Source organism: Seriola lalandi, unplaced genomic scaffold (assembly GCF_002814215.2).
Source record: "Seriola lalandi dorsalis isolate HSWRI2012SDOR001 ecotype SW California unplaced genomic scaffold, Sedor1 jcf7180002054748, whole genome shotgun sequence".
Lineage (NCBI taxonomy): Eukaryota > Metazoa > Chordata > Actinopteri > Carangiformes > Carangidae > Seriola > Seriola lalandi.
In genome coordinates, this window is record NW_019525301.1 from 1,289,233 (window position 1) to 1,311,890 (window position 22,658).

A 22,658-nucleotide genomic window follows, 5' to 3' on the forward strand; every position below is an offset into this window, starting at 1 on the left:
CATCGAGACGTTAGGTTGTTTTGTGTCTTGTGATAGTTTTGTGTCTCTTTGTGCTAGATTTGCATATATATGTCATTTTTTGTATCACTTTGCAGTCATTTTCCCTCTACATAGAGATGCAAGGTTGTTTTGTGTCTCTCTGACATTATTTTGTTCTTCTGTGATGCAAAAACTGTCATCTTTGTGGTTGTTTTATATCTCTGTGGTTGTTTTGCATCTCTTTTCAGTCACTTGGTTGACTTTCCAAAAAAATTACTTGACGCAGAGACTTTATCCGGCCTGTTCAGCCATCCACTGATGCACCAAAGCGTAGTAATTTTGTGACATGCACTCCTACACATGAGCAGACTGTGAGCACTCAGAGTCACATACCTCTGCTTTCTGCTGCAGCTCTTCAGTGGGAGACTCTGTTTCCCTGATAACCACTGCTTTTGTCACCAGCATGTCGGGGTGCTGCTGCTTGGCCTCCTGGATCGCCATGGCGAGGGCCTGGAGATGTGAAGCACCAACACATGGGTCATAAACCTCACATATTAACTTCCAGTGCCTTATAACTTACTGTACAAGTATTGCATTTCTATTATGCAATAATATTCCTCCCACCTGATGTTGGTCTACATCATCATCTCCTGTGATTATAATCCTCTTCTCGATTCTGGTCTCTGAGTAGCCTCCTTTCACAGTCTGCACCACACACGCAGAAATAAATTAACTGAATGAATCATAAGCTGATTCCCCACGATTAAAAATTCAATTTTATAGATGACAAAAGTTGTTATCAAATGCATCATTGTTTTTATTTTATTTTTATTTCCACTAATCAGTGTGGTGTTTCTGTACCAGTTTCTTGTCTTCAGAAACATCAAGTTCATCAATTGTACACCAGATCATTTCTCAGTAAAGACATCTCTTGTTTTATTAAAATAGAAACAGATTGAGTCCCTGTTGTTGTTGTTTTGCAGTGTACAGTGAGAAATAGAGATATTATACTTAAATGTCTAGAAAATCAGCAAGATGGTTTTAGTATCAATGTAAAACCTACAGGAGTTTCTTACACTGTTATATCACATTGTGTGGCAAAAAAATATTAAATATATTTTTCCTTTTTATTAATGTCAACAAAACAAACTTATTATTTACATCCACCTCTTGTATTTGTCCATCTAATCTAATCTAATCTCACCAAAGTGGGGGGGGGGGTCAGAATTGTACCATAAATTACAGATGTGGTGGGCTGACTCAAAGCCCCAGTCATTAAATTGTATCCATGGGAACAGATAATGTGTTACCTTGGTAACTTGAGTTGTGGTTGCTGAGGTGACGTTCTCAGCAGTGATGGTCAGCGGGGACACAACAGACTCCCTCCCCTGGGTGCTGGCTTTTACCTACAGCACAATGATTAGAGGGGAGTCACACACACACACACACACACACACACATACACGCTCGTACACAAACTTGCCACAGCCAGAGGTCTCAAGCTCCTGGGGCGAATATAACAAATGTCAAATGTGTTATATTCAAAACACAGAATGTTATCAGGGTCTCCATCTACCTGATTTTACACTCTGTCAACTTATTGAATGAAGACCACTAACACAGTGGGCAGCTTTATAATGGAGAATGGCCCTTTAATACATTTTGTATTAGAAAATTTATTTAAATTAATGATTAATTTTAATAATTAATTTCTTTAGATTAGTAATGACCAGGCTTGCCTCTGGCACTCATCAGGAACTCATCGGTGTGATGTGTCTCCTCAAATTTCTATCACCAAGAAGAAACATCAGAGAGATAGAAGATGCCTCTAATAAAGGGGCACTCCAGGGATTTAGTACTGAACTTTCACGAAGTTGAGGAACTCACAAAAAAATTGATCTTTAAAAATGGTCTGAATTGAAGCTTCAGAGGCAGAGATGTATGGGTTAAATTCCAACGACATTTTCCATGATGCATCTTGTTTTTGCTAGGTCTTTCCAGACTGCTAAATGCCTTTAAGACACCACTCCTGTACGTTGTAACATGAACATTACTGTTCAAAACTTCACCCGATGACAGTTCATTTTCATCTAAATTTTCTCACCCACAGTCTTTGTTGTATAAAAACTGAGTCATTATCACCAAATACAGTACTGTGGCCCACACCCACACTGCAGATATGTTCCTCTCTAACTTTATTCATTTTGACACTTTTATATACAGACTTCTCTCTTTTATATACTTCACGTATAGGTCAAGGCTAGAAAAGAAGACGAGGGGCAGCACAATGGCTGGAGTTTCTTATTTTGCCACCACGCGCATACACATGCGCACGCACGCACACACACACACACACACACACACACACACACACACACACACACAAACACTGTCACATTGATGTATTTCCTCTATAAAGATACTTACAGGGGAGCCATTTTCTTTAAGGGCAACATGAGCCTCCTGTGGGCTGACAACTCCGTAGTTCTGAAGGAGACAGAGAAACAGTCTTGAGATTTGTGAGTCTTTGATAATATGTATGTGTATAAAGAGATCCATTAGGTGATTATTTCTTTCTTTCTTTCTTTTTTTCTTTCTTTTGTTTGGCTTTCCCTGCCAGGAAAATGCCTGCATCTTTAAAACTCCACACCCCCAGTTTGTAACTCAGGCTTTGTGTTGTAAATGTATACACCTCTATGCATGCTTCCTCATCAGAGCCACTGATGATGTGATTAGTTACACCTGTGCTTTGCCTGCAACAACAAGGCAAAGGGGTCTGTGGGGACACAAGCAGGAAACAACAAACACATGACTGGGTGAGCTGCGGTGTCTTTCCTTCTTGTTTTACTTTTGGGATATAATGAATGACATAGTTATCTGTGGTGTGGTAAACCGTGGAGTTGTTACATTAGCAAATGACTCAGCAATGTCAGTTATGCAGCAGTATCTATATAAAGTTTGCACATGTTAGCTAATATTAGCCTCCATAAGCTACTGGACATGCAGCAGCAGCAACAATGTTTTATTGCTTACTTTTATAAAAGGAGGAATATGTTATTTCTCCTTTCAGAGTTCTTGTCTTAAAGCTTCACTCATCAATATTTCATATCAACCACATCTCATCAACCTTATTCCCAGTGAACAGTGGGCAACTATTTGGAGCATTTAGCAGCTGGAGAGTCAGATCCTTCAAAAGTTTCTGGAAGTTTAAATCAGAGCTGAAGCAGAGCGACTACTGAGCTTTCAATTATCAGGTCACAAGAAACAAAACTCTAAATGAATGCTGATGTTGCCACATGTGTGCTGGATGTTCACCACATCAGCCTGTTGACAGTGTGTTGGTGCTGTGTTTTCAGCTTGTTCCTAAACAAATGAAGTAATGCTGCTTTAAAGCAACTAAATGTGTCGATGTACTAGGGTTATTTATATATATCTGAAGCATGTCCATCTCTTTTAGTCAGATTTAGTCAAACAGCACTGGTATTTCATCTAAAATGTTTCAGTATACCTTTATTCAACTGGGAGTCTTTAAAATTATGCTAGGATGATGATATCACCTATAAAATCTTTGTAGCATTTTGTAGCAGCAAAGTCAGAGAAAATTGATTTCAATGAGTTATGAACAGTATTGACAACATATTCCTTAGCCATAATAATAATGATAATAAGAATAAGACTATTGTGCTTCACATGAGTCAAATATAAAACGTCCAACCAAATCAAAGTAAGATGTAAATGAAATTAAAACAACACCACACAATAAAAGCTTTTTTTTTTATTATAATGTGTCCCGTTGTTGAGAAACTCAACACACATGACATGTCTCCCTCTGCTGGATGAACAACATTGGTTTTGGAGATCTTTGTCTGCCAATAGATGACGTCATCCTCCATTTATAACACACACACACACACACACACACACACACACACGGCTGTGGCTTACACTGGCATCTTTGAATATTTGACTCAACACTGATCTGTCACTTCAAGAAACCATTTCCACATCACTGCCTGAGCTCATACACACCATTAGCTGAATGGCTAAAGATCCCGGCAATGATTACAATTTAATAAGGCACCTGTGGGACAGCCAGCCAGCACTCAAATCTTTGCCTCTGGACATGAATGGGATTCGCACCTGCTTTCATCATCCTCATTAATACACTGTCAATACTTTAATCACTCCATAATGATGCTATTATGTCATCAGTGTCTGAGGAATACGGCCTTCATGGCAGTGAAACCCAAAGAAAAATGCTTTCTCCTCTAATGAAGACTAACTCCGGAGCGCTGCAAAAATATATGAAATCCTTCATTGCAAGTCTGTTTGTTGGGCGAACTGATCCTATGATGAGTATTATCCTCACTTGCCCTTTCTACCAATACTTCCAGTTAAAATCTAACGTGATGAAGATCTAGGACACAGAGAAATATATAGCTAAAAAACAATTTGACATTTTGGGAGAGTTAGACAAGAAGACTCTCATGTCTGTGGCATAAATATGGAGCTACAGCCAGCAGCCGGTTAGCTTAGCTTAGCATAAAGAGTGGAAAAACAGGGGGAAACAGCTAGCCTGTCTCTGGTAAGGTAACAAAATCCACCCAACAGCACCTCTAAAGCTCAATAATTAACATGTTGCTGTTTGTTAAATCTGTACAAAAACTGAGGTGTAAAAATGAGGTTGACCGGAAAACATGGAGACCCCATGTAGTCACCGCACCTGGCCGAGAAATAGTCCAGTACAGAACCTGCCATATAACCACAGAGATACCTCCAGATGAAGCCAGGCCAGCTGTTTCCCTGTTTCAATTCTTTATGCTAAGCTAACCGGCTGTCGGCTGTAGCATTGTGCTGAACAGACATGAGAGAAGTATTGATTCTCATCTAAATCTTGGCGAGAAAGCCCACCATCCAACCTTGCAGGATTTTGTTTATCTGGGTGTTTATCTGAAATCTGTTATATATTTATCAGATCACTCAGAAAACACTCAGCCAATGTATAGAAGATGTATTTGTGGTTTTTAGGAATGAGGCTCACAGCCTCTCTTCTAAAAACCAAAAGATTCTTACTCAAATAACGTTCAGAAAAGAGTTTACTGCTTTAATGTCTCTCACTGACTGAAACAGTGAAGCTATTGTCGAGCGTATTAAAACCAAAGACAGCGGTGTGAATCTAGAGCATCAAATTGACAGTTTAGATATTGATAGATATATTGCTCTTGTTGTTGTTGGTTTACCTGCGGTGAGACATTCATGATGTTGGCGTGGACCTCTGATCCATTCGTATGCATCTCCGTCTTGGTGTCGGTCCTCTTCAGCATATGGGCCACGCTCACAGCATTGGGGTCTTTCTTTGCCACAGGAGGCTGTTCGAAACACAAACAGTAAAGTCAAACAGCAGCAAGCCATTTATTCACAGCAAGACCCCTGAGGACCCGGGAAAACAGATGTGTTGCTTACGAGCAGCATAACTTTCAGAGCAAACCATTTCAATACTGTTGACTTAAAGGAACAAATGCTGAAATAAAGTTTTTATTAGATTGTTCAGGTTCATGACAAAATGCGAAAGATGACGCAGCAGGGAACTGAAAGAAACACAGATGCAACTGACAAATATAAAACGGGTGAGAAATTCAAAAATGAATTCATCAGCAAAGAGAATAAAACATGTAGAGTTTTGAACAAAATTAAACATGAACAAAATGCAGCTGAATTCAAAGAATGGGAAATGGTCCAAAATGAATAAATAAAGGAAGAGCAACCAAGTCCAACCAAGCAGGGTGAATCCAGTGGGTGATGATGATGAAGGATGAATGCATTCGGCTGTCTACCTCATGATGTGTTCCCTCCTCAGGAAGTTTCTCCTCTATGGGAGACTTGTCCCGGGAGCCCATCAGACGGGCAGAGTAGAACCTGGAGGTCTCCTCAAAGTCCTCCCGGCCCACCTCTGGCTGTCGCTCCCTCTCTTCCAGCTCCAACATGCCTTTAGAGAATTCCTCCACGCCAGAGTGGAGATCTGTGATGATGGTGAAGTCGACCTCGGCCTCCAGGCTGGAGGTGGAGCTGACTGTCATGCTGGAGCACTTGCGCTCGATGCCAAGGTGGGTTTCCCTCATGCAGGCCACGGTGTCCCGCTCCTGCTCTTCCTCGGATGCTATACTCGGCTGGGGCCTCCTGTCCCCAAGCTCCTTCTGGGGCGGGTACAGAGACAGGGTCACACATCTAATGTAACTGTAGATGGATGGATGGAGGATGATGATGACATGGAATAGGATGAAGTATCATCCTCCTGTTTAAAGGTGGTGTATTCGCTGGGATTCATGGACGATCCAAAATCAAAGCCATTATATTAGATATGCATTTTATTCTGATTATGCAGTAGAAAATGAAAGGCATGCAGTCATGTCAGAGAGGAAATGTTGAATGACTGCGGGATGATAAATAGGGAGATAATCAACCTAAAAGCATAAAATGATGGAATTACAACCTTTCTATCTATTACATAAGCACCAGCCTGAAAACCTTAAAGGCCCCATATTGTATAAAGGGAGTTTTCCATGTCTTTTTTTGATTATAAAGCAGGTCTAGGTTCTATATTAATACTGTGAAAGTATCAAAGCCTCAGTCCACAGAGAAATGCAAACAGCCTGTATTCAGAAACTGAGTAAAACCAGCCGTCAGGACTTCTGGAACTTTGTGATGTCACAACAAAGCTATCATCGCCCTCAGCCATGCCCCCTGACTGCCCACCTGGACCCACCATCCAACCTTGTAGGATTTGGTTTCTCTGAGTGTTTTACCTGAAATCTGATATATTTTTATTCGATCACTTAGAAAACAGTCAGCCAATCACAAGAGATGCTCAGAGCCTCCTCTCTTCTGATTGGCTCAGCGACCTGTTGTTACTATAGCTCTAGAGAGAAGCCTGAGAGAGGAGATGTGAAACTACACTGAGATGGTTTTGCTTGTTAAAACCACAAAAATATCTTCTTATGGATCAACACATCAAATTAGACAGAATATGGGACCTTTAAACTATTAAACATGTCTCTAAAAACATCAAATCAAATAAAACAAAGTGCAAAAAATAACAGTTTGGCTCAACTGACACATGCAGGTTCATAATCCAAAAAAGGTTGGAAACCACTGAATTACAATGGAGCTCCTGAGATACCCAATCTACACTATTGCCACTTCTATCAATTACAAGTACACTTTCTAATCAGATCACAGTAAAAACTGCATCATGCCATCAACAGCCAAGCACAAGGGATACTGTTTTCGACCCACACATTCAACTCAAACTTATCATGGTGATGGATGAGGGCAGCTGAGCAGCCAGTAAAAACTATCACGCTACTTCAACCTTTACAGCTTTTGGGTTTGTTTTTTTTTCTATCAGGAGAAAGTGTTGCAGTCAGTTAGGAGGCATGCGGTATTTGCCCAGTGAGGGGTGCCGAGAGGGGGATAAAGAGATGATGGGTGGAGGGAATGAAGGTGGGTTTAAATTCAAATGAATAACCTTGAAATCAGCAAACGGCTCTTCATAAATGGCAGGAGTAGAGACGGGCTCCTGCAGAGAGGGAAGCAGAGGAAAGAGCAGAGAGAGCATCTGAAGGTTAGAGCGAGCTGAAGTGGATAGTGGGCTAACAGGCAGAGATCCTAACAGCAGAGCCTGACTGGGGCCTGGAAATATGGGTCCAGACCTAAACTGGGATCCTGGTGTGCTGCTCAGTGAGAGTCAAAATCAGGGTATAGCCAAAATTAGCTCAAAGTGGCTAATAAATCTGTGTTTTTAATGTCTTAATAATTGAAACCCAGGTTTAGGTGAGAAATTGAGCCAGATCCAACCCAAGCCCACTGGGTTTGTTGCGATCCAGTCAGGTCCACATGGATTCAGGCACAAATTTCAAGCATACTACTCTATAGTAGTAACATGGCATACAACAGTACAGTCTAAAGGACAGAAAAGAGGTGAGCTTACTGCAACAGAAACAACATATATAGCCTGGTTTATTTGTTAGTGTTAGCAGAGACAAGAGAATCATGCAGTTTGTATGATGAGCAGGTTTTTCAGCAGAGCAGGAGCCACTCTGTGTTGCAACACTACGCTCCTTGAATTTCAACAAGAGAGTATTCAACTAATATTGTCGAATGTCCAATGAAAGGTGCACGGGTGCATTTCAAAGCCCGTCAAAATGACTGTGTGCAAGCGGGTCCACAGGTTCCGAGAGGAGCACCCCCCCACCCCACCCCATCCCCCCCAGCTCAATCAGATCTTGATATAATTGTCACTTCGCCGGTGAGGTGTGCTCGCACAACTGTGAGCTACGCAACACCCCACCTCATGCCTGTTTAATCCAATATATGCAAGAGCTCAACTCAGATGAAAAGGTGGGAAATGATGAAAGCTGTCATGTCTATTCACTTCAAATTCCTTTCATTCCAGTGCCAGAACGCGTGCAAGCCTCCTAATGATACCAACAGTGAAATGAAAGCAGCAAATCTGACTGTGTCAGGCACTGAGCTGTGGTGTCTCACTGCTCGCCGCCAGCTGGGGTTTCACAGTTGGAGGAACCAGTGTGTTTTGTAACACCGCTTAGCTCTCTATCCGGGTGGGGTCGCAGGAGAATAAATGTGTCTGATTTATGATTTATTTTCTCCAAATCTGAAGGATCAAGGGACATTTTGTGAATTCTGTGGGTGTAAGTTCGTCAGTTTGATGTTAGTTTTTTGTGTGCAAACCAATTCCATACTCCATTTATCTCTAATTTTTGGGAGATAATAGCTGTGTGTAACAAAGTAATGGATGACAGTACATTTCACCCTCTCCTCCTCAAATGAGTGATTCAATTTGTAACATTAATGTGCAATAAATTGTTTTGTTTTGTGTTTCCAGTTAGAAAATGGCATGGAGATGTGCAAAAATCATCAGAGCGATGATAATGTGCGAGCCTTCCTTTTCCTTGCCACACTGACAGAGAACAGCGTGAGCTGGAAGGAAATCTGTGGCTCGCAAGTCAGAGAAGGCGAAGACCAACCAACAACCAAAACATGAGACATTGATTTTTTTTTCTGTCTTTCACAGCCAGTGGTGAGCTGTACAGATTTGCCAGACAAGTGTGGTGCATGTTGAGGACAATGTGAGGGGAGAGGAAATTACTGAGTTGCCACGAGAGGAAATGTCCAAACTTTTTTTTTTGATTGTTTTTTTTTGTTTGTTTGTTTGTTTGTTTGTTTGCCACAAGACGGAGCTGAAGTACCGCTCCGCCTGCTCTTCACACAGGCACGAACAGGTAAGATGGATGGAGTGTTTCAAGTCACTGAAAAGGTAGAAAAAAAGAAAAATGGCGTGCGAGTCTGTCTGAAGCTCATGCGATGCTTTACTTCCAATGACTGAATAGCAGATGCCAAGCAGAGTTACCGAATGTCTCTTCTTGGCTGCGTCCAGGCTCGGCTCCCTGCCAGCATTTCGGCTGTTCCGCAGTATTAGACCCGACTCCCTGGCCTTCTGCGTCTTCACTGGTGGGGCCGGGGGAGCCATTTTGGGAAGCGCTGAAATCTTTGAGCCAAATGACTGACTCTCTGTAGGTCCTCTGCCAGGCTGATAGCTGTCGTCAGGCTGTTCTGTTTTAGCATTCCCCTCCAGATCTGTTGGAAACGCTGAATGGAAGGTGGAGACGTCCGTCCAGTTGAGGTCTGAGGATCCCTCCGGAGAGCCCACTGACCAGCGGTATTCTCTTCTGATGGCCCGGGCTGGATCCTCCTGTCCTGTCCTGTCCCTTTCATCCTTACACGCTACGCTCTTTGACCGCTCTGGCTTGAGAGGAACGATCCTGGTGATCTCTGACTGATAGCTGCTGCCTGACAGCCGGTGGAGAGACGTCCTCTGACCTCTTTCTCCCACGAAACCCTCAATATCCTCCGGCCCGGAGTTACTGATCTTTCTCTCGTGTGTCCTGACCTGTCGCAGTTTTACCTCCGCTAGCTCTTTGTTGTCGATAAGGCCCTTCCCTCGCACCTTCATCACACACTCTCCTTTAACACCTGCTAATGAACTATCATGCTCTATCTTTCCGGGTCCGTTCACTGAGCCTAGATCGATATCTGTCGTTCCAACCTGACTGACTTTTCTGTTCCCCTGCTCTGCACCTTGAGATGAGAACTCCCTGCTCTCTACTATTGAGACTTGCTCCTGTTCGCCGTCTTTACAGGCCTTAACAGACTGATCCTTCCCTGATCCCTGATCATCTTTTTTCACCAACACCGGGGACGACTCGCAATGATTTCCTGTTTGAAACATTTTCTCTGGACTAGTGTCTGAGTCTGAGCCCTCGTTTTCTTCTCCGGTAGAATCACTGCCTCCTTTCCTGTAGATGAGCTCTGCAGGCATTCCCAGGTTTAAGCTCTGGGGTCTCCTCTTTTTCCTCTGTTTAGAAACTGTGCGTTCCTTTATCTGGTGCGAGCCTGGGGCCACATCATCGTTTACCTCGGGATCTGAGGTGTGAGATGGTTTACTTTGAGATTTGTCTTGAAACGAGTCTGCGTTCTCAGATAATTGAATCACAAAACGACTCGGCCGAGATTCAGAGCACACATCTGCCTCACTGGACGGTTTCCTTGATGGAAATTCATCAATATGGCTTTTCATTTCTTTTCTGTCATACCCTGTTACCTCTTTATGTATCATCTTGGTAATATCTATCTCTTTTTCCAGCTCCCTTTTCTCCCACGAGGAGTCAGATGTGAGAGATTTGTTCTTTTCTTCTGCCTTCCAGTCATGGTCTTGTTGATAAGTTTCTTGTTTTTCAATCAATACCCACTCCTCAGAGCCCTACATGTTGGTATAGATTAAACACAGTTAGACATGCCAAGCACTGCTGCTGCAGATAATGAAATCTAGGCAATCATTTGAATCACAGAAAAATGATGTAAAACTGCTACAGAATGGTGTTTTGGTGCGCATGCATCTGTATTTAGGAAGTAACTGTACAATATGTGGTTGTATTGTCTTTAAAAAAAATTAGACATGAGTAGGCGGTGCATTTCACTGAACCACAAATATTATCAATACCAAACTATCATGAGAGAGGAAGAGTGAGAGATGTGCAACCTCGGGTGAAGTCACCATAGTCTTCTGGACGAAACCCTCAACAGACAGGCTGTTAACAGGGTCCTTTCCCACCGCTCGGCCCACCAACTGGCCGACGCGAGGCAGAGGAGAGAGTTTAAAAGAGAAGGGAAGAACAGCTGTTAAGAGTCAGACTGGAAATGAGGGAGTGAATTAGTGAGATGCACAACTTCATGCAAAAGGGAGAAAATGGGAGAGGAAGAAGGTAGAAGATATCAGTGCCGACAGGACTTAACAGAGTTATTCTGTAAAAACTTTTTTAATGAACTTCAAGCTAAAAACATGCAATCCCGTGTACCTGACAGCCACCAAATCCACACAACCAAATCAGCAGCCATTTGCAATGCAAATATTCTTTTTCTGTAACTACATCAAAGAGCTGAGTTCGTCTGAATCTCTTGGAAACAGTCAGGAGCACCAAGACTTTCACAGCCGTCTACTGTCAGTCAAACAGAATAATACCCCCACCTCAACACCCCTCCCTCAATCTCTCCTCCTCCTGGAATGAGACACACGGGAGACTGCATTTTCTGCCGCAGACAGCATTTGACATTCTGTGGGCATAATCTGATCATCCCAGACAGCAGATGAGAGATCGTCTGAAGATGACTTGGGCACCGGCAATGACGTGAACTGTCCTATCTGAGGACTACAATCTCTGCGGCGTATCGTCAATGGCCTCATTACCAAAAAAATGTGATCAAAGCCTGAGAGCCTCCGTGATCTGGCATAAAGAAAACTGTGTCCCTGTGAGGCAATCAAGGGACAAAAAAAATAAAAAAGATAACCGATAATTATTTCTCGAGTGCCTCACGTTGAGTAAATCTCAAAAAACATCTTGAAACTAATCTCATCAAGATGTTTCCTTCAGTGCTACTTGTCAATCATCCTGGAGTACTACTCTGAGATAGTGTCAGAATTAATCTGGTGCACCAGAGACAGGCAGATGTGTTCCTCATTATACACACATCTTAAAATAAACTGCAGGTTCTGCTGTTTCTTCCTGTGAGTGACGATATCTGTTAAATAACTATAACTACCATCTCTAATCATGTTCATTTGCTCTCTTTTTACAGTTGTAGCAGTACTGTACGTCTTCCGGCTTGAAATATTCATAGACAATGACAAGAGGATACAAAACAGAAATATGACCTGCTTCACCTCAAGTCAAGCTGCAAAAAGAGACGTGAATATCAATGTCCTGTAATGGAATGTCAAGCATCAGAGGTTTTTAGATTTGAAATATTGACCATAGTGGACCTTTAAGTCCACAGACCCCCCTCCCACACACACACACACACACATACACACACACTCAGCCCCTACTCACAGCCTTCTTCTCTGGCGTGCCAGTCGGGGAGGTTATGGACAGACGCTTCTCCCGATTCATCAGCTTACTGTTGGGCTCCCTCAGGGCTCTCTTCAGCTCATTGATGCTGGCCTGGTGCTTCAGCAACACGTCCTGAGACTTATCCAGAAACTGGAGGGGGAAACGGGAGGAGAAAAGTGCGTGCATCAGCAGGACATCAACATCCTGTTCATCAACACGTCACACATTGTCAGTCTGAACAAGATGTGAGATAATACTGCACATGAGAGGATGGATCTGAAGTGCTTACACTAGTGATGCACGGTACGGCTCTGACGTCATCCAAATCTGCACGTTTGTATAAATCATCCACCCGAACTAATTATTTTCCACGATGTAGAGATCCACACCTGATCACGCATTACCATTACTTCTCAGTGGGATATCACACGTGATGACGGTGACATATTACGCTGAAGTAGGCTGGTTTGAATTAAATAAACATTCATTTAAAGTAAAAGTTCTCTTTTTTTGGTAAAATTAAAATGGCGACAAGTGTTTCCACAACAGCCTGAACACAGACTGACATTTAAATTCTGAATGTCGCTGCTACTTCCTGAACACAAACTATTTAAAAGCTCATAATAACATTTGGCCCCTGTCCAAAATAAATAATAAATCATAATGAGTGCTGCAGTCCAAACACAAAGATGAATTTGTGCCTGATGAAAAATGAAGCTTAACATATGTGGAGAATGTAATTTATTATTCCCTCATACATTATATATGATTGCACCCACCCGCATGTTCATTTTTATGACCCGGCCACAGATATAATTGTGATCTGTGCATCACTAGCTTATACTCACAGACAAACAACCGTACTTACAACTGAATTACTTGATATTCTGCATTTATTTTTGTTTATTTGTTTGTTTGTTTGTTTTTGGACAGTCAGTGGTGGAAAGTAAATAAATACATTTACTCAAGTACTGTTCTACGTAGTGTTGCCACTCCACACGTGTCAAAGGGAAATTCTGCACTTTTTATTTGACTACATTTATCTGTAGTTACTTTTCACACTGGGTTTTATATTAAAAAATATTAAATAAGCTTATAAAATACAATGCATTGCAACATTAATGATGCATCAACACTAACAATGTAAGGTTGATATATAAAATGAGTGGCCCTGAAAACATGGTTTCAAATCAAATGAAGTATATCTCCATAATATTAAATAATCATCGCTAATTGTGCAAAGTTAAAAACATCTTTATTCATAGTTTTTTAAGAGTTTAACATTAAATTTTAATTCAAATGTTACTATATCCTATAGGTGCAAAGGAATATTTGACATCAACTGTCCTGCCCACAAACCAATGGGAAGAGCTTTGACATAATAAAATAGCTTATAGTATAAACTTAACAGATATAGTAGGTTTCCAGAGACTTTAGATGACACAGCAACAATGCAGTCAACTGGTTCATTTTAGTGCACTATCTATGTTTTAGTCATAAGATAATAAGCAACACACATTTTCAAGCTTCTTTTTTCTTAATATCTATAGTAGTTTTTCTATAATCCATCTTGAAAATGTTGTTTTATGAGCCGATCTTTATTTGCATAAAGCCATACAGAAGATAAAATAAAAATGTCTGGGTAGAACATCCACATTATAATAAAGTCTGAACTCTAATGTTCTTCATTTCTCTGGTTTGGTCACAAACCCCCTATTTGTGTAGCAGACATGGTGAATACTGCTGCTCAGATGCATTTTTCAACATCAAGTGGTACATGGAAGTCGGCCGAATGTTAACCAGAGGCAGACAGATTCAGATTCACACTGAACATAATGTTTTCGTCACAGTTAACTTTGATACTTTGAGCACATTTTACTGGTACGTTTACTTGTAATTGGTTCTTCTTCCACGACTGGACAGAGCAGAATATTTCAGAATAGTGAAGAACATGCAATGATGCTTTACAGGCACTTAAAGAAGGATAGGGGCTCTTATCTACAGCAGGGAGAAATTTCACTGGAGACTTTCAAAGCCAAACTTTAAAGTATTCTGTGCTCATAGCTGCCAGACGTTTTAAATTCCTGTGACATTTCAAAAGAAACACAAAAACTTCCCTTGATCCAAGGCAGGAAAATCTCAATCTGTAAAAGCCTCTGAAGGCTACAGGTGCAGAGGAAGAGCTGCACACAACGACAAAAAGCCCAAGAGCCGAAGACAGGAACCTGTACCTCCTGTTTGTGCCGAGGAGTGGCCTCCTGGTCCAACTGAGAGAGCTGAGTTGGGGCAGGAGAACGGGCAGGCACGAGAGGGGTCAGAGAGTGCGGGAACAAGGTCAGGTGCAGAGACAGGATGGTAGAAGGTAAGTCAGTAAGGGAGGCAGGCAGACAGACTGCAAGGCTACATTTGATTCCATGCAAAGACAATTTGAAAATACATCCCAGTAGACATTTTGGACTTACATAGATAATGATATGACATGCAAATATGCTACCAAAATAAAAGTTGAGGTGTCTGTATTTCTAAGGCTTTACTAGGATTTTTTTTCCTTTTATCATATAATGGAGAGTAAGTCCAGTGGTGCAATGCAGTAGAGCTTTTTCAGTGATACCTGAGTCGACAGCCACAGTAAAAGAGACAAACCCAGTGGAAGACAGGCAGTGACAGACAAAGAAAGAATAAAAGATGGACAGACAAAGACAGGTATACAGACAGATAGAGACCAAATCACCAGACCAAATACCTCCTGTTTACTGTCAACTGGTGACCCAGCCTCCTCCTGATCGCCAGCAAGAGTAAAAAAAAAAACAACAAAAAAACAAAAAAGCATGTTAGCAACCCAGGCTCAGCTTGAGTTTGCATCTCTCAGCATAATGACGAAGGGTTAAAAACTGTAAAGCTGTTAGCTGGATTTATGAGCAGTGCAGTGTAAGCATGTAAGCCTGAGTGAATAAGAGTGAAAGGAGAAGAGTTAGTAAATGCTAAATCCACCAAAGCCACCACAGCGTTATGCCCCTGTTGGATAAGCTTCAATTGTCCTGAGAAGCTTGCACTGCACCTATTTACATTAGCTCCTCTGCAAGTCCCAGATTTACCTGTACCAAGGTCAGAGTCCTCTTCAAGTTGACAGAAGCTCTATATATTTGGACTTTCCATAACTTTAACAAACTTTAGCTTAATGGAAATTCATAAAAAGTTTCTGTCAGGAAATCTTCAGTACCATGATCTCTTTCTTTCTGCTTGGAGTGACATTGCCGTCCTCGTCTCTGTCCTGCTCCGACTCCTGGCCCGGCTCTTGTTCCTTGTCCTCCTCGTCCTGCTCCAAACTGGGCTCCAGCTCGGTCTCCTGCTCGTCCACAGACGGGCTGCGGAGACGGCGCTGTTCACTGATGCTGCGGTGGGACAGGCTGTCGTGGTTCTCACACATGGCAGAGACGGGCCGCGAAAACTCTGCAGGTAACAAGAGTTGAATTATGACAGGAGACAAATCAGATGAGTTCATCTGATGCGGGCTTATAAAGTAATAGTTTGACATTCTGGGGAATATGATCATTGTCTTTCTTGTCTTTTCAATATCAAACTTCAGTTGGTTAGCTTAGCTTAGCATAGATACTGGAGGTAGGTAACAGAAACAGCTTCTCAAAGACAAAAACCAAAATGTAACAGTACATGTGCAGGTCTATTTTTGGCTGTGACTTCCTGCACCAAGTAAAACCATCCCTTTGGTAAGTGGATGTTTTAACCTAGCTTGTTTCCCATGCTTCAAGTCTTTATGCTAAGATAAGCTAAACATTAATCTAAATACCCTAAAGTATGAAAATTTCAGCTTTGGAAATGAATACAAGTAAAAAAAAAAAAAAAGACTCCAGACCCTCCATGTGCAGATCTATCGAGGCACTACCGTGACTCTCACCTCCGTCCAAGCTCCTGGACAGCAGGTACCTCTTGCTGGTGGAGCGCTCAAAGTGCGGAGCAGGTCGGTCTATAAGCGCACTGGCCTGTCTGGTTTGAGCTTGTGTCCTTCCACTGTATCTAAACTTTGAACCCATCACCAAGAAGCCCTTAGGAGGAGGCTCTGGAGACACCAGCCTGTGGACACAAGAATGGTAGTGGTGAACATGCTTGACAACACACTGGGCCATAGAGCAAAAAAAGACGGTAGAGTGAAAACTGGAATTGGGAACAGTTTCCACTGCGTTACACTGAAAGTGGATTTCAAGCTAACTTCTGAGGGTGTATTTTCTACGTCTGTTTTGTATTTGCTCTCATCACATTCGAACTATCTTTGACGAGCTGTTTTTTGGCCACATGATAACTGATCAAGATTTAACTTGTGGTTTAGAGTAGATATATTCATCAGGTATAATGGTGCAGCTTAATCTAAATCTTTTGTTTAAACAGAGTCTCTTGCATGGCCAGCTACATAATGAGTATTAGTCAGTCGTATCTCCTGTATAGTGCTGTAAGGTTAATCAGGATCACCAATAAAAGTCTAAGGTGGCCTTGAAAGTAATCTGAGCTGTAGAGACTTGACAACATGTTAAGTCACTCATAGCCAGACCTATCTCCATAGCGCTGAACAATGGTCCGTCTGCAATTATTATCATTCTGCTTTATGGGGAAAAAAACAGTCTGACTTGCTTGTATTCCTTTAAACCAATCACAATCGTCTTAGCCCAGGATGCAGCAACGGTGCCCCTGAAAAATAGTGTTGTGTTTTGGTGGAACATTTGTATGTGGGGAGGCGAGCACATAGAGTAAAAATAAAGATGGACGTCACCCACAGGTTTCTAAAGAGCCTGTGGGTGAGCTGAACTCTGAGCTAATCAATATAAATGTATAAAAATTCATCCCAGTACAGACATGAAGGAGGACAAAAACTGTTTTTGTACCAGGCTGTAAACAGGTTTATTTCTGCTGTAAAGTTGGACATTTCACCATGGGAGTCTCTGGGGATTGACCCCCTTTTGGAGACAGACTCCAGCGGCCAATCAAAGAACTGCAGTTTTTGTTTTTGTCTCTTCAGTGTTGGTTTCGTTTTTCAGCCCAAGCGCTTGAGCACTATCATTAAAATTGCTACTTCCCCAGAAACAAAATGCCACAAAACAGTGCAGTAAAAGACGTATGTCAACTTTGGTTGTTGGCGTATGTTGTTGTTGTTTCCTGTAGCGAAGGGGATTTTGAAAACTGTAACGGGCAGATAGCTGAAGGGAAGGAGAATGGCTCGTGTGACTTGCAGCCAACATCAGGCTTATACCCACAGTCTACATCCAGTGAGTCAGTCTACTGCATGTTTAACAAAGCACTGTGCAATAAACTGAGTTTGGTTACTGCTCATGAAGGTGTACACATGGAAGTGTTTGTATTTGCCTTGATACACATTGAACGGAAAACCTTCCAACCATGAGAGCAGATCGTTCCTTACCGGAAGAAGGTGTGATGCTCGATGCAGACCTTCCACAGCCTCTTGGCAGCTCTGTGGTTCGGAAGCTTAAAACCGATTGTACTTTCAAACTGTTCATACTAGAAGGGGAGAGAGAACAAAGAAATGGAGGGAAGTGTGAAAAGAAAAGGTGAGGGAGGTTTACAGCACCAGATCTATTTACTCTGTTTCTGCTGAAATTCACCTGAGTACTTCTCGCTGGACTAACGTTTAGGGCAACCTAATACATTCATAAAAATTGCATTGAATTCGCTACATCTCACTCCTGCATGAACACTGAACCCAATCAATATAACATATTTGTGCTTGCATTAACACAGCTGCCACAATATATACATGTGAATACATAAACAAAGACATTTAGAACGTTACAACATGGATTTTGCCAACTGGACAAAAAGAGCAGATCAAGGCGGAGGAGGGATAACATCCAATATTCAGACACTAGGAGCAATTGGGAGGAAAACTATTTCATGGCTCTATATTTACACTCTTTATCCCTCTATTCTGGCTGCAGCTGCAGCAGCTCTGTTAAAGGGGCTCTTTATTTGGCTTGATCACAGGCTCACTGTGCGGCTCTGTCACTTGACTGGGTCTGGCCCAGACAGCCTGTCACACTGAGGCTCAGCATGGAGGATAAGCTGCAGCTCTGCACAGCACAATGAGGAGGGCGAGAATATACTGTATATCCTGACTGTGCAGAGGAGCGAGGTTGGAGGTATAAAGCTGGAGGATTTACAGTCTTCTACTCAGAGTTACTGACCACACATTCATTTTCTTTTTTACAATAAAAGTTGTGACACAACATTAGCTACTGTTGTATTCAAAATGTGAGGTCATGGCTTTGAGGAATACTTCAATAGTTTGGGAAATATATAATATGAGGACTGATATCTCTCTCAGGTCTGTACATTAACTTTGCAGCTGGAGCCAGGAGATGCTTAGCTTAGCATAAAGAATAAAAACAGAGGGAAACAGCTAGCCTAATTCCACACAAAATCTGCCTGCCATCACATCTAAAGCTCACTGACTAACGTTAAAGGTCCCATATTTGACACTTTTCCTGTGTTTTGTTTGAAGTGTTGCTCTATAAGAAGATATATTTTTGGTTTTAAGAACTAAAAATCATCTCAGTGTAGTTTCACATCTCCTCTCTCAGGCTTCTCTCTGGAGCTCTAGTAACAACAGGTTGGTGATCCAATCAGAAGAGAGGAGGCTGTGAGCCTCCCTTCTGACTGTTTTCTTAGTGATCAAATAGAAAACAAAATTTCTGACAGACTTCAGGTAAAACACTCAGAGAAACCAAACCCTGCACGGTTGGATGGTGGGTCCAGGTGGGTGATGCTTGGGGCATGGCTGATAGCGGTGACTGTTTTGTTGTGACATCACAAAGTTACAGAGGTCCTGATGGCTCATTCATTTCTCTGTGGACTGAGCACTTTGATAATTTCACAGTATTAAGGGAGAAGCTAGACCTGCTTTATCATCAAACAACATCAAATCAATACATGAATCCATGGTTGTGATTCCCTAGAGTCATCACTGTGAGGTTGCCAGGCAACCAGTGGACAATCCAGGAAGCCCACAACTTGTTGTCTTTACAATTCTAAGCTAAGCTAACTAGCTGCTGGCTGTAGCTTCATATTTACTGTACAGGAATGAGAGTGATATCAATCTTCTTGTTTAACTCTCAGCAAGAAAACAAACAAGCATATTTCCCCAAAATATCCAACTATCCGTTTGAGACACTACACCAGTGCTTTAGTTTTAATTTTCAAGAAAGTTGGGCAATTAGTAAGAGACAGATTAAAAAAAATTGTTGAGTCAGAGGCAAAGATATCCTGACTTTCAGTTAACACACGTCCTTCAAACCCCATACCCACAGTCTGTACTGCAGGCTTTCTGTTATAAATTTGCCCAAGCCCAGATAACCTCTCGATGACATCACTATCATCATCATCACTATGAACATCCGGGTTATTTTCTCAGACCTGATAAAGCTCCTTCAAAACAACAGACGGCATAGAACATCTGTTTTTTGTTGAGCAGCACTAACCATTAGTAGTAAATGGATTTTAATGTGTGAAATCGATAGAGTGCCACTTTAATTATCCTTCACCATGCAGCCTACCTCGCCAGGTCGTATTTTGATGTAAAAGTTGCTCCTCTTGTAAGAGATCTTGAGGATCTTTGGCCAGGCAAAGCGGTTGATCCTCAGTCTGTCACGGTAGATCAGCAGGCCATTGGCACAGACACCCAGCATTATGTCAATCCCTTCAGAATCCTGCACAGAGGACAGCATGGCGGCAGAAATCATCTATTAGCGGCACTGTATGCATCCTCAAAACCTACTGTACTTTCATTCAAATTAAAACTAGCTATAGGAGGAGCCAACCTTAGCATGATGGAGGTCCACACCGTACATGGACAGTTTCTTCGCATTCTCCAAGAAGTTAATTTCAGCCTCTGCGGGAGTCATCCCCCTGAGGGCAGAACAACAATAATATCAGTAACCAACATCAACACGCCGTCTTAAATAATAAGCCCGTAATCTTGCACAGTGGGAGCAGAGTTATCTTGCTAATGTACTTAATATATTCACGTCTAATTGCCTTGCAACCCAAGCCTTATTTGGTCGTATGCCAAAAAGCAAATCCAAATCAGAGCATGGTAAAGATCCTCTAAGTGAATAAATGTTCCCACACTGGCAAGACTGGCACAGTGTAAGTCTCAATGACAGATGGCGCGGTAATGTGGCGGCATCTATCATCCATATGCATGATGGGAGTGTTTCGACACAGCGGAAAACTCATCATCCCAGGAGATTTGTGGACAGATGAAGGTCTGATTTAAACAATAATATGTCCAGTACTTGTAGTTTCGATGGAGCTCCATCACCCTCTCCTCCAGCTCGCGGGTCTGATTTGGGGCGAAGCGGAAATCGCTGACGTAGTCAGAGCCGTGGTCGTCCTGGTCGTAGTCTCCCAGTTCGGCTTGAACGGTGTAGGAGCCCAAGAGGGCATGAGTGACGAACGAGCACGGCAGCCGACCTGACAGCATGTCATCCCTCAGCTGCAGACACAGGTAGTATCTGTCAGATGAGACAAAAGGGGAGGAGGGTGTTGGCAGTCAAACAAGCCTGAGCCAAGGCAAGCTCCAACAAGTATTCAGCATAGTTAATCCATGGCATTTAGTAGCATTCCAGGTCTAATCCTTAAAGAGGAGAGAGGGATTTGGGTTGCTTTGACACCGGGGCAAATATGCCATGTAAATTGTTACAATACTTTCATGTAAACATTTATCTTTAGGAAAATGAAAAAGGCAAATCATCTGTGAAAGTGACATGTGTGTGCAATTTCTGCTTTGATTAACTCTGAGGAGCATCTGACAGCACAGCCAGAGGAGCTACAGCTGCTGATACTGTCGGAGTGTGTGTGTGTGTGTGTGTGTGTGTGTGTGTGTGTGTGTATTGTACCTGGTAATATCCTCAGTGAGCTGGGAGGGGTCTGGAGGGTAGAACTTGACAGCGAAGGCAAAGTGCCACTGAGAGTCTGCGGAGAGATGGAAGGATGAACATCATGTTTGTCTTGGGATAAATTAGAATTACAAGTCAATGATGAAATTGTATCCAACAGGTCAACACATAACTTTGCATCGATTCACATGCCAACAAATCTAATTTACAACTTTACTAATTGAAATTTAAAATATTTATCATCTCAGCAACTTGGAAAAGACACTCACTGCGCATCTGCTTCTTGATCTCCTTGGAGGGGTCCAACCAATTCTGGAAGACAGAGGGCAGAATTCACACACGGCAGACTGGAAACATGGCTAATGCACATGCAGGGGGGGTCACATTTTGCTCTAATTGCTGTGTTGTGCTCCTAATGAAACCCTCTCCATATGCTTAAATAAAGAAACTGAGCCTGCCCCTGCTGAGCCGCTCAAAACGTGCTGAGAGAAGATTTAATCCAAGCATCTGTTTCTTCATTGTGTTGCTAAACCACCAGCAGACAGTTACCTATCTGATCTCATTAAGAGAGCGCAGTGAAGTGCTTCACCTGTAGGGACACCCCCACCCGTTTCTGATTTGGTTGTCTCATCAGTGGTGCAGTGGACATTGACTCTGTTGTAACGGCAGCTGTAAATCATGTTGTTTGGGGGCTCAGCATCACACCCACAGCAACGGAGCGAGTAAGTATTCTTACCCTGCTAAAATTGTGTTTATAAGTTCAAGTTTTATCATCCATGTTATTCTTTCACAGGCTCAGCCTCACTCTTTAACCTTTCTCGAGGTTCATGGGTTCATCCTCTTATTACACTGCTGGTTTCCTGTGATACCTCACATGCCCTGTTTATCTGTAATATACTCCAGGTTGAGAGAAATGACAGCCTCTTCCAATCACTGTAAAGTAGCAATTGATTATTATCTCTGAAAAAACCCTTAGCAGTACCTTAACAGTTACCAATTAATCCTAAGATCTGATATAATCAAGGTGTGATTGGATCAGATGTGAAGAGGTCCCATCTGCCAGTGTTTGTGTGTGTTTGTGAGAGAGAGAGAGAGAGAGAGAGAGAGAGGTGACACACACGCACTGTTGATATTGTGGCAGCCTTAAATAAATCGATGTAAAGGAAACACAGTGACACGTGTAAAAATATTATTGGTTATTATGAAAATGTGTCAGAGGACTTCAACGCAAATGTCCTCATTCACACTGCTCAAAGAATGTGGCCACATGTGGCCCAGACCAGCACCGATTGTGGTC

General features: G+C 42.2%; 1 protein-coding gene across 1 annotated transcript in view; it reads right to left on the reverse strand.

The window, feature by feature from the left end:
- The window catches only part of LOC111668613 (uncharacterized), an 88,831-nt gene that overhangs the window by 4,158 nt on the left and 62,015 nt on the right, over positions 1–22,658 (reverse strand). Inside the window, exons 5-23 of the mRNA XM_023424693.2 lie at positions 21,631–21,673; positions 21,362–21,437; positions 20,759–20,977; positions 20,282–20,369; positions 20,018–20,170; positions 17,869–17,966; positions 16,357–16,532; positions 15,664–15,893; positions 15,187–15,222; positions 12,444–12,593; positions 11,096–11,182; positions 9,407–10,816; positions 7,505–7,555; positions 5,814–6,173; positions 5,220–5,348; positions 2,407–2,466; positions 1,290–1,385; positions 604–684; positions 373–489 (exon numbers count right to left, since the gene is read on the reverse strand). Coding sequence (XP_023280461.1) covers positions 373–489; positions 604–684; positions 1,290–1,385; positions 2,407–2,466; positions 5,220–5,348; positions 5,814–6,173; positions 7,505–7,555; positions 9,407–10,816; positions 11,096–11,182; positions 12,444–12,593; positions 15,187–15,222; positions 15,664–15,893; positions 16,357–16,532; positions 17,869–17,966; positions 20,018–20,170; positions 20,282–20,369; positions 20,759–20,977; positions 21,362–21,437; positions 21,631–21,673 — 3,660 coding nt within the window. The remainder of the gene's footprint in view (positions 1–372; positions 490–603; positions 685–1,289; positions 1,386–2,406; positions 2,467–5,219; positions 5,349–5,813; positions 6,174–7,504; positions 7,556–9,406; positions 10,817–11,095; positions 11,183–12,443; positions 12,594–15,186; positions 15,223–15,663; positions 15,894–16,356; positions 16,533–17,868; positions 17,967–20,017; positions 20,171–20,281; positions 20,370–20,758; positions 20,978–21,361; positions 21,438–21,630; positions 21,674–22,658) is intronic.